This window comes from Xiphophorus maculatus, chromosome 21, assembly GCF_002775205.1.
Source record: "Xiphophorus maculatus strain JP 163 A chromosome 21, X_maculatus-5.0-male, whole genome shotgun sequence".
NCBI classification, from domain to species: domain Eukaryota; kingdom Metazoa; phylum Chordata; class Actinopteri; order Cyprinodontiformes; family Poeciliidae; genus Xiphophorus; species Xiphophorus maculatus.
The window spans coordinates 9243001-9255157 of record NC_036463.1 but is presented as its reverse complement, the minus strand read 5'-3'; the positions used below and the strand labels follow the sequence as shown (position 1 = coordinate 9255157).

The window sequence follows — 12157 nt, the reverse complement described above, 5'->3', positions numbered from 1 at the left end:
AAGGCAAGTCCTGAGAAGCCAGCTCAATGGCAAGAACAAAATCCGCGCAATAAACAGCTATGCCCTGCCAGTAATCAGATACCCTGCTGGAATAATTAGCTGGCCAAAGGAGGAGATAAAAGCCACTGATATTAAGACTAGAAAACTACTAACAATGCATGGAGGATTCCATCCCAAATCCAGCACCCTGAGACTGTACACGAGCCGCAAGGAAGGAGGCAGAGGACTAGTGAGTGTGAGAACCACAGTCCAGGACGAAACAACTAAGATCCATAAATACATCAGGGACAAAGCCTCAACAGACAATGTGCTCAGTGAATATCTCAGACAACAGGGAACGGAGGTTGAGGTGCCAGAGATACCATCATGGCAGGACAAGCCCCTACATGGGATGTACCACCAGCAAATAACCCAAGTGGCTGATATCAGTAAATCCTACCAATGGCTGGAAAAAGCTGGACTCAAGGACAGCACAGAGGCCCTCATCCTGGCCGCCCAGGAACAGGCCCTAAACACCAGAGCAATAGAGGCCCAGATATACCACACCAGACAAGACCCAAGGTGTAGGTTGTGCAAGGAGGCCCCTGAGACAGTCCAGCACATAACAGCAGGGTGCAAGATACTGGCAGGGAAAGCGTACATGGAACGACATAACCAAGTTGCAGGCATAGTGTACAGAAACATCTGTGCAGAATATGGACTGGAAACCCCGGGATCAAAGTGGGAAACACCCCCAAAGGTGGCGGAGAACGCCAGAGCTAAGATCCTGTGGGACTTCCAGATCCAGACAGACAAAATGGTAATGGCGAACCAACCAGACATTGTCGTAGTGGATAAACAACAGAGGAAAGCCGTTGTGATAGATGTAGCAATACCAAGCGACTGCAACATCAGGAAAAAGGAGCACGAGAAACTAGAGAAATACCAGGGCCTCAGGGAGGAACTGGAGAGGGCCTGGAAGGTGAAGACCACAGTGGTGCCTGTGGTCATCGGGGCCCTCGGGGCAGTCACCCCCAAACTGGACCAATGGCTACAACAGATCCCAGGAACAACATCAGACATCTCAGTCCAGAAATGTGCAGTCCTTGGCACAGCCAAGATACTGCGCAGAACCCTCAAGCTCCCAGGCCTCTGGTAGAGGACCCGAGCTCAGAGGATAAGAACCACCCGCGGTGGGTGAGAAGGGAATTTTATTTTATATATATATATATATATATATATATATATATATACTGTATATATATATGTCTATATATATATATATATATATATATATATATATATATATATATATATATATATATAATTAATTATATACAGTTATAGATTCTATTTATGAGTAGGTTTTAATTTGCCACTTTAATGCGTCAGTAAATGTCAATATTAAAGAATAAACTGACCAAACTTGTCAACAGATACTATAAGAGAATAACTGGTCCAACGATTTAATTTCTTGGTACTCAAACATAATTACTAGACTTTATGATGGAGCGTGTTTTTCTTGAACACTATTTGCTTTGGTAGTGTGTCAGACAACTTATCTTTCCTTATCACAGTGATTTCACATTTCCCATTAGTTTTTATTGTCAAATTGTGATGTTACCGCCCTTGCTCTTCTCTGCTTATTGCAGCAGAGTTCCCGAATTACACTGCGTCTTTGCAGAGTAATTTAGTTAATTACTTTTTCTCTTTACGCCTGTGTTGTTTTAGCGTCCTGCAATCTTTGAGGGCAACTTCTGTTTTGTTTTTTTGTTTTTTTAAAGTCTCAGTCCTCGGGCTATTGTCGGACCTACGTGTGGATTCGGATTTGCACGCCCTGCTGTTTGGCGAGAGTGTCCTTAATGATGCCGTGGCCATTGTCTTGACACAGTAAGTATCTCTCTGTGTTCGTCTTTGCCCTTTGAATGAGTACGTTTCCCGGTTTAATTGTGTGGGTGTGAGGAATTTGCCAGCTGGCAGCGTGGAGGTGGACTCATAGCGGTAGAGGAAAACTGAATGGAAGCTGCCAGCTGTACAGGAAAGGTGTGATTGGGTAAAACAGCATGACCGCCTTGATGGCATGCAGTGGGCTACATAAGCAAGTTGCCTCTAGCGATGTCAGCATCTCATTAAAGAAGTCAGCTCCTGGAGTTACAACACACTCCCAGGATAACAAACCAGGCTTATGTATGTGCCGTCAAATTCAGGCTAAACTCGGCATAAAATCAGTGGAAGCTCAATGGATTATCCATTATAAACTTGTCCCTTGTCCATGCAGTACAATCCTCTCATTCTTTTCCGTCTGCTGTCCCATCTTTTTCTTGCACTGCTCTCAAATATGCATTCAGATGCTTGGCAGGGATTGTCTGGTATACTTATACAAAGCCAGTCTTAAAGATGAGCAAACAGATGGCCAATTGGAGATAGAAAGAGTTCATAATTCACAAACAGAGAAGTATAAAATTAATGCAATCAATTTAGATTATTGTGGATAATGAGTTGTCATGGTATACGCTGCAGAGCACTGCATGGAGCCTGAGCATCTTCCCAGACAAAGCTGCATAGTGCCACATTTGTTCATAAAGTGGCGTGACTGTCCCTCTTGCCTCCTCTCGTCACTTGACTGCTTTGCTGAGGCTCCTCCACACAAAGCTGGACCTTTTTACCGAGTCATGTCGATTCCTGGCACCGGATTTCTAACAAGCTCGGGAAGCAGCGTACGCTGATGTGCCCTCTCCCAGGCGTGTTACCGCTCCCACCCATACCGCCACTCAGGCAGGTCCGGCATTTAAAAATGTTGAGGTTGTGGCCAAAGGCGAACAGCACCAAACCTTTGAACACACAGTCTTTAGTAGTATACACTAAAGAAATTGACTTGCGACTAAATTAAGTGTGCTGAAGCAATCGGAGTCTTTATTTCCACAGAGGGGGTAATAGATTTTCTCTTTTCATTTGCAGAGCTCATTAGTGACAACTTGATTGATTTCTCCCCTCCTGCCATGGAGATGAAAAATGCTGTGCTGTTACTGGCTCATTTCAACTTTAAGCTACTAGTCAGACCTTTCTGTAAAATATATAAAATCAATCAAACCCATTTTAGGTACTTTTTGTCTCTTTTAAAATAACATGGCATGGTAAGATTTTGTGTTTGTTTGGCTGTTAAGTTGTAAATGTACTGAAGGAATGTAAAATCAACCCACCCAAAACCCAGCTGCATGCATATTCCTCTGATAACTTTACATAAGCCTTAAACTAACTGATCAATATTTTTAAAAAGTGCTTGATTTTTCTTTTTCCTCTCTCTATTTACATGGTTTTAATTAAATTCCTTATTCACAAATGTCTACTTGTATGTATGACTGCACCAAAATGATTAAGCCATGTTCAAAAACACCACACAGGTCTTTTAAGGAAAACTTGATTAAAAAACATCCTTTTAGGGATTTACAGAACAGAATTCGGTGACAGATTTCTAATTCCAAAAATGTCAAGTTTCTGATGTTTTTGGAAAACTGACCACCCAATACAAGTTGTAAGTGAGTCAAGCAGACTTCCCTTCAAGAAATAGAAGGGTATGAGAACAGCAGTGAAAATATACAGAATCTAGCTCGCTAACTTAATGTGATGCAGAAAGAATACGGAAACATGGAATATGAAACAATCAGACAGAAAATTTCAAAATGGAATGAAGTAGAATTTTTCTACAAGTTGAAGCTTTGAAGGTTGTTCCTTATGCCATGCACGGCAGCAGCACTTATGACTTGGGGGACATCAGAGTGAAACTTTGACTTTAAAGCTTAAGCTTGAAATATATTGCTATGAAATTCTTTCCATAATTCAGTCATTAGCCAAACATTAATGTCAGCAAATGTTAGCTGATAGGATAAGTTTCTGATGCCTCTTGTGATGCCATGAACTCAAATATGAACAAAGCAGTGTTAGTAGTTTTATGAATTCCTGCAGCAGAAATCCATACTTCATTACTGATATTTCTTGCTGATGTTTTTATTGTTGGCATATATTTCTCATAAAAAAATACACCACAAAAAAAATCCTGTATACATATTCATCTATTTTTAAAGCCCTTTACTGTACAGAGTTTTGTGATCAGTAAAATGAGACCTTTTGTAAGTTTTAGCTAGCTCAGGAGTCCCAACAGCGTTGCTATATGTGGTCTGCTGTGGTTAATGTAATCATGTCATTCCACAAATGCAGCCGCCTCTGTCGGTTACTTGCATGGCTGCTTGTCTCTGCGTGCTTCACAGCTGTTGCCTCCTTTTCTCTCTCACACACACACGCGCGCACGCCCACACGGACACCCATGCAGTCAATCAGATAATTTCTCTTTCCCTCCTTCTTGCCTGCGAGGGTTATTTTGCACTTGGTGACTTGCATATTGAAATTCCCCATCACTCCAACAGAGTAAATATGATAGCAGCACGTATAACGTTATGCTGCTATTTTTATGATTAGCAGCAGTGTCCCCTTCCTCTTTCTAACACTGCTCTGAAGTGTTTGTGAGGGAAATCATCTGGAATGTGTTGTTTTTTTTGAAGCAGATTATACTTCCTTAGAAGGCCATGTGTATTTAGAAGTGACTGCAGGAAACTAAACTTGGAGGGCTTTGCTCAGCATATTAACATTGGAAATGTATGCGCTCTTCTGCAGACTGCTTTACACTTCCAGTGTCAAATGCAATCACAGAAGGAGCCAAAACATGAAACATGGACTATGTCACTGGGCGATTTAATTAAAAATGTATTTTATACAAGCAAGAAGCTTGTTTCTAATCAATGGAAAGCTTTAAATTCCTAGGTGGTAAGTTAATGGTGACGCAAAGTTTTAGCTCCATCTTTATTTCTCCTATTTATAGACAGACAGACAAAGTTGAAACCAGATATTTACATACACAGAATAAAAAGACACAAACACATTTATTTCTCACTGTTCGAAGTTAAATCAGACCAAACTTTTCCTGTTTTAGCTTAGTTAGAATTACCTAAATTATTTCTATTTGCTAAAAAGCCAGAAAATTAGGCAAGAAAATTTTTTAGTAGTTTGTAATTACTTGGCAATGCAGAAAGTGGCATAAGATTTCTTGTTGTATATAATTCCCAGAAAGTGAAGCTTGTGCAGCATTGTCTTCAGCTGAAATAGCCATTGCGGGGCATTATAAAATATGTAGTGTTATTGGTGTGAGCCCTATGTAACCTTGTGGTGGGCTATATTTGATCAATGAAATAATCTCACTGCCCAGATTTGGCCTGTGAGCTTTGACCTTGACATCTGATCGAAACCTTTCGATTGTAGCTCTCAGGCTGAATTCTTTGGCTCATTGTCCTGCTTGAAGATGAACATTTGACCCAGATTCAACTCCTCTGCTGCCTCTCACAGGTTTTCATCTTGGACAGCACTGGATTTACAAATCCAGTTACAAATAGAGCTCAGAAGTAGATGTACTCAAATTGTTAATTAGGTAATTTCTCAAGGCAAGTGGTTGAACTCTATTATATTTTGGGGTATGGCAGTGAAATGGAGTGAATACAAATGCACAGCACACCTTTTAAGAGTTTAATTGGTAAAATGTATATATTATTTTCCTTCCATTTACCAATTATGCATTAGTTTCTGTTAGTCTACCACATAAAATCCCATTAAATTAAATTGAAGTTTGTGAAAAAGAAAAAGTTCACTACTTTTTCGCTGCTTTAATTTCTCCTTGCATCTTTTTTTTTTCCAGTGCCATCACCTCCTATGACCAGATGGAAACAGGAAACGTCTTTCAGACACCTGCTTTCTTCCGCTCTGTTGGTTTCTTCGTCGGAGTGCTCATTGGCTCCTTCCTTCTTGGATTCATATTCACAGTAATAACAGCCCTCATATCCTTTCATCCCCTCCTCTTCCCTCCACCCCAGACTCAATTATCACCTCGGCATCCGCTGCAATAAATCTACTTCCTCGGCTCTGTAACTGCCCCCCCTAACAAACCCAATGCTGCACCCTTCATCAGCAAAAGTAACAGAATGGGGTCTAAAGTGCTGCTGTGGGTTTGATGGTCTCAGAGATGTCGTGAATCACATGCGTGTGATGAAATTTCAACTGGTGAGGTTGTCCTGCATCTTTCTCTCTCTCTCTCTGATCTTTAGTTAATTAATCAAGTGGGGTGCTCATTTCTTATGTAAAGGGACTGATGTTTGTGCCCCTGTAACAAACAATTTGAACTTTTTATTAAAATTTAGCTGACAGCAGCCATAGCATAGTATTTCCCTTCATGCCCTCTGTTCAATAACAAGGTCCTTATAGACTGCTTATGGCAAACATAAAGTCATTAGGACATCCATATGTTTTGTTTTTAATGCTACGAGGCATCATGAGGGAAATAAGCAGTTAGCATCTTATTGTAGTCTCAATAACAGAGATCCCAGTCTGGATTGCATTTAACAAGGAAATGTAAGAAGCTCATCTTTGAGATTTAATTTTCAGACCTGAAGGAAGCTTCATCATTAACATAATAGTTGCTGCAATAGTTACTTAAAGCCCCTCAATATTGCCAGCTTCTTACCTTCTGTTTTAGACCGCACTTATCTCTACTATGCCTACTCTGAGACACTATAACACAGGTTATAGTGTTTCCTGTATCTCACTATAACCTGAAAAAGCTGTTCTGTTTTACATGTTACACTCAGATCTGACACAGAAAAGAAACAGTATTCACAAAGCAAAGCTTAAGCTTCCATCAGGTTGCCAGGGAGGTTTTATTGTATTTATAGTGACACGACAAGTGTTGATCTGGTGGAAGAAAATCTTTCTTGATTTGATGAAGTAAAGTTTTAAACTGGGTTTTTTTTATTTTTCCATTAGAGAAGTAATGATGAAATCTTATCTGCAAATAAAGAGCTCAGAATACTCACATATTTATGTAATTAGTTGAAACACTGAGTTTTGGGAGACCCAGTGTTTGACATAGTTGGCCGGGAAACTCAGATGCAGCATATGTGGGAAAGTGATGTAAAGAGGGGGGGAATTCTCATTCAGGCCCGGTTCTTATTGTATATGGCAGGTCTCCAGGCTTATTGAGCACCTACTGCATTGGCTTGTTATTTGTAGGTACAGCACTGCAGTAATTCTCAGCCTCCTGTCTGCTGCATTGGAACGTACATGTACAAATTTGTACTGCAGATGCACCAGAAACTTTAGCTTATTGGAAAAGGTGTAAAAACTGCATGATTTTAATCGTGTAAATCTTTAACACTCTCTCCACCTCACCAAACTCACCCGACTCCATGAGAATCCTCTGCTGGAAACATCAATCTTCTTCCTGCTGTCCTGGAGCAGCTTCCTCTCAGCAGAAGCCTGTGGACTGTCAGGTGAGCATTTCTTCACTTCTGTTACTCGTGTGTCTGCGGCCATATTGGAACTGTGTTGGTGGCTGACTGCTGAATAAAAAGCCTTTCAGTGAGTCTCAGCCTTCACCACCCCCCTAACCGCATCCCCCTGCTCCTACCCCCAGGCATCACTTCTAAGCTGCATGCACTAACTTGCTTGCGACCCCTCGGCATCAGTCGCACAGGCAGCTGTTTGGTTGGCATGTTCTGCTGCCGCATCAGGGGGAAATCTGACAGTGCATACTCAAAAGTTTAGAGACAGTGCCAACTTTATAAATCTCCTGTCCAAACCAGAGTCACTTCTCTTCATGGCAACCTCGTTTTTTAATACAGAAACCTGCACTGTGCCTATTATACCTCTCCGTAATAAAATGTTGATGCATTTTACTGGGATTTTACGTGACAGACCAAAACATAGTAGTACATAGTTGTGAAGTGTAAGGAAAACCATACATGGTATTTGTATTAGGTGTCACTGAGGTGAAGCCTAATAGAACCACATTTTGCTACATGTCTTTTTGGCAACTGAAAACATCAAGTTTCAAGTGTTATCGCAGGTTCTCAGTTGCATTTAGTTGTGGATTTTGACTGTATCATTCTAGAATATGAAGATACTTTGACTTAAACAATCCCATCACTCTAGTTGTGTGATTAGTGTTGTTCTGCTAAAAGATGAACCTCCAGCCCAGTTTCAAGACCCTTACAACCTCTAATAGGTTTTCTTGCTGTAGTTACTTAGATTTAGATGGGATTTTATTTTATATACGTATATCTATATAAAAGTTCCCCACAACATGGTGCTTCCAACACCTTGTTCCACCACATGTAACATTGTAAATATAGTGTGATTTATTTTATTTATTCTAAATTTGAAATATTTATACCATCTGTCTGTATGCTGCGAACTCTTTAAAACCAAAGTGAAATTCCTAGTATGTGCACACAATTTTGGCCAATAAAGCCGATTCTAATGCATTCACAGATTATTTCTGTCTGCAATGTCTTGGTGGGTTTGCAATGTACCAATATTTTGTTCAAAAGATGGGCTATAGTATTTAACGTATCCCTGCTGTGCTCTGCCTGGCATGTTTCTTTGACAAGTTTCATTATGCTTTTTGCTCACTGGTGTTCTCTAAACTGCCTCTGAGGCCTTTAAGAACAGCTGGATTTTACTCTAAGATATTACACACAGCTGCACTTTATTTATTAAATAGCTGTCTTCTGTAAGTTTCCACTTGATTTCATTTAAGGTAGTGATAAAAAGCATCCCCTACTTCTCAGATTTGTATTTCTGAAATATTTCAAGAAGGATGAATGCTTTTGTAAGGTACTATGTAAAATTAACCACTCAAAAATTCTTGGATTATTGGAAAACTATATCACACATTCCAGTCTTCATGAGAATGCACTTATCTTCTTTGTGGTCAGTATATATAAATGTAGTAATTTAACATCAATTTTGTTCTGAGTGTTAATGCAAGGTTTCCTCAAAACCTACTCTAATGTAAATTTGATTTAGTTTAATGAGGGACATTAGAACAATATCTCATTCTGCTTTGGAATTGTTAGTGTGTTGCATTTGGAAGAATAAGTCTTGGCTTTGTTGCCTGATATTGTCTTCCTCTACGCTGACCACAATGATGGGGTTTTAGAATATTAATTTAGTATTTGTATTCAACAAACACTGTGGTCTTGTTCCTCCGGCCGTGGCTTTATCAGAGGGATACCACTGAATCAGCTGATAAGCTCGCTTTTGCTTTGCAGTAGTCTCTGTGGCCTGTGGAGGAAGAGAAGATGGTTTCTAATGAAATAACTTGACCTTTATCTATTTGGCCCTGTTTATGAAGAGCACCATCCTGCATACTGCCCAATGTGGTACATACACACACACCAGAGAAACGCATATGTTATGCCAGTGGTTCTTATAATGCTTCTTAAGATCTGAAGAAATTCTGCATTGAACAAGAAAATGTACATTTTATTAAGTGTTTTGGTTTTTTTACCACTACAAACTTTGAACTACCCTGTCCTTGTTAATGAGCTTACTGTAATAGTCCTCTCAGAGGGCTGCAGAGGCTCTATCTCGTTCTCAGGATGAATAAGCATGAGTTCAATGGGAGGTGGTCGTTCTCCCTGGTGTTGTCTGGTTATTGAAGCACTTTCTGTTTTCAATAACTGCTTCAGTTTAGGGGGAGGGGATTACCTAATGACCCTTAACTCTACAATTATTAATCTTACACCCTTTGCAGCTCTTCATTATACGATGCATGTAATCTGTTTCCAAATTCCCTCCTTGCTTTTTTGTAAATGGTGGGTGAAATGTTACCTCCGTCAGTGTTAAATAAACCAATGAGGATGGTAAACTAAAACGGATCAAAAAGCAAAGCAGAATTCTGGTTGAAAACGTATTCTGAACACGAATTGCTGAAAGTAGCATAGCATAGCAGCAGGTCACTGTGTAATGATTTTATGGTGACTGGTAAATAGAGAGTATTTGTCCAGCTTTGGTGATGTGCTATTTGCTCTGTTGGTGCTTTTATTGCACACATCTTGGCCAGTGCAAGTGTTGCTCCCTATCAGAGTAAATTCACATGATTCCTTTTTTATGTGATTCTCCCTCAAAGAAGAGAAATGAAAAAAAGTATGAAATACAATCCCTGCAACAAAACAAGCATGTCCTGTGAGGCAGCAACCTTCTTTCTGTGTGATACGCTTCAGATTTCTGTTCACCGACAGGGGCTCTCTGAGTGAAACCACTGTTTTTATAAACTTGTACTGCACTTGTTTTTTCTTTCTTTTTTGTCTTTCTTTGTTTGTTCATCTCTGTTCACGACTTATCGAACAAGGAACCAGTATTGAACTTCAATGTATATCATTGGGATGGGACAAATTCTAGGTTATAAAACAATTTTACAAACTTTAAACATTTCAGAGATGTTCAATCCATTATCTCACAATGAGAGAGTATGGTACAGATGCAAACCTTTCAAGACATGATCTTTCATTTAAACTGACAGACAAGGAAAGTATTGATGAGAGAAGCATCAAGGTTGCAGGTAGCAACTTTAAAGGAGCCACAAGCCATTTATTGGACAAAGCAAAGGAAATAAGATGCTGTGATCAGATGTACCAGTGTGGCACACTTCTATGTTTCTTTGCAACATATTTATAATCCTTTATTGTTTTCATTTAACTTTACAGTTATGCACAACTTTGTGTTGATCTGTCACTATCACAATACCCAATTAAATAGACTAACATTTTTGGGATTAATGCTTTTGCATGACACTGTCATGTTTGAATTAGATAAAGATCTTATTTTAGTAGTGTAGATGAAATTTGAACATGCATTTACTCATTTTGGCCTCACAGCTAGTCTTCAGTACAGTCCTACAGGATGACATTTACAGAATTAGAAATCTGACCCTTTTAGAGAATATAATATCTGATGTTTTTTGTTTTCATATTCTGACAAATTCTAAGCATTGTATCAGACTTCTGTCTCTATTTTCTCTTTCATCTGTCCTTTGGTTTTCTGGTTGTGACCTGGTTAATGCCTGTGTGCAGATAAGAGATGCAAGGGCTGTAACTGGCTGAGTATGATAACATGAACAAGAAGATTGCCCTACCCTATAAATTTCCCAAGAGAACTGTTTGTTATTGTTGCAATTTTGCCAGACCCCAGACCTCTGTGCAAATCTCTAATCTTGGTATAACGAAATAAAACACTTAAACATCTCTTTTTGTGAAACCACTGAATCTGACCGATCCCCATTATTTTTCCACAATTTGCCCCCGCAGTAGATTGATTGCACTTTCAGAAGTTTAATCGGCTTCATTTGCACATGTTTTGTGTTGTATTTCAGGCATTGTGGCAGTTCTGTCTTGTGGCCTGAGTCAGGCAAAGTACACAAGTCTCAATTTGTCGCACGAGGGGAGTACAAGAACCAAACAGGTATATTTATTTTCAATGACTTCAACTAATCTTACTTCCACTTTCAATGAACATGTTTCAGTTTTGTTAATTCATACGGTCTTTTTATGCCAGTCTGTTTATCATCTCTGCACGTGAAGCCAGATATTAATTTCTATTAGTGTTCTGGTCATCCTGTAGATGTCTGTGGGGCAGACAACCCTCCACCTTATCTGCTTATAAAGCCTAGCACAGATGGGGACCAGCACTTCTGATATACTGAGCTGACAAGCTTCACAGTGGAGCAAATAAATCAAAAGTGTACACATAAACTCGTCTGTGCATTTATTATGCATTATCAGTGCCACGGTGCAGCTGTTTATCACGGAAAAGCTTTCTAAAAGGTAACACAGTTGAAGACCTCGCCTACAAAGTAGATCTGAACAGAGCAGTGTGTTTACTTGGCAGCATGCCTGTATCCATTATTTCATGTTTTATACATGCAGCTCCAGCTGAAATAAAAAAGGTACAAAGAGAGCATTTGAATAGTGAGTCGAACATATATTCTTTCACTGGTGCATCTCTGCTCAAAGCTTTTTATTGAAGCTTTAAACCAAAAAAAGCTTTATGTGATATAAAACATATTTCTTAAGTAATTAATACAATCTGAATGTCCACTTTATTGTTTATCAATAACATTAATTAATGGATTTATGAATAGACGAATTGAAAAATGTATTTGTTTTCAATAGAGGTAAATGAGATCTGTTGGATTTTTCTATCTGGAAGCATCAAAAAGCTTAACCAACATTCTGTTTTTTTTAATGCTCAACATTTTGTCTTTTTGTTTTATACTTATTTCAACAACCCACCCATTTTC

General features: G+C 39.3%; 1 protein-coding gene across 1 annotated transcript in view; it reads left to right on the top strand.

Moving 5' to 3' along the window:
* The window catches only part of LOC106699607 (sodium/hydrogen exchanger 9), a 76999-nt gene that overhangs the window by 20959 nt on the left and 43883 nt on the right, over window positions 1-12157 (top strand). Inside the window, exons 6-9 of the mRNA XM_023326022.1 lie at window positions 1764-1869; window positions 5720-5858; window positions 7241-7346; window positions 11231-11319. Coding sequence (XP_023181790.1) covers window positions 1764-1869; window positions 5720-5858; window positions 7241-7346; window positions 11231-11319 — 440 coding nt within the window. The remainder of the gene's footprint in view (window positions 1-1763; window positions 1870-5719; window positions 5859-7240; window positions 7347-11230; window positions 11320-12157) is intronic.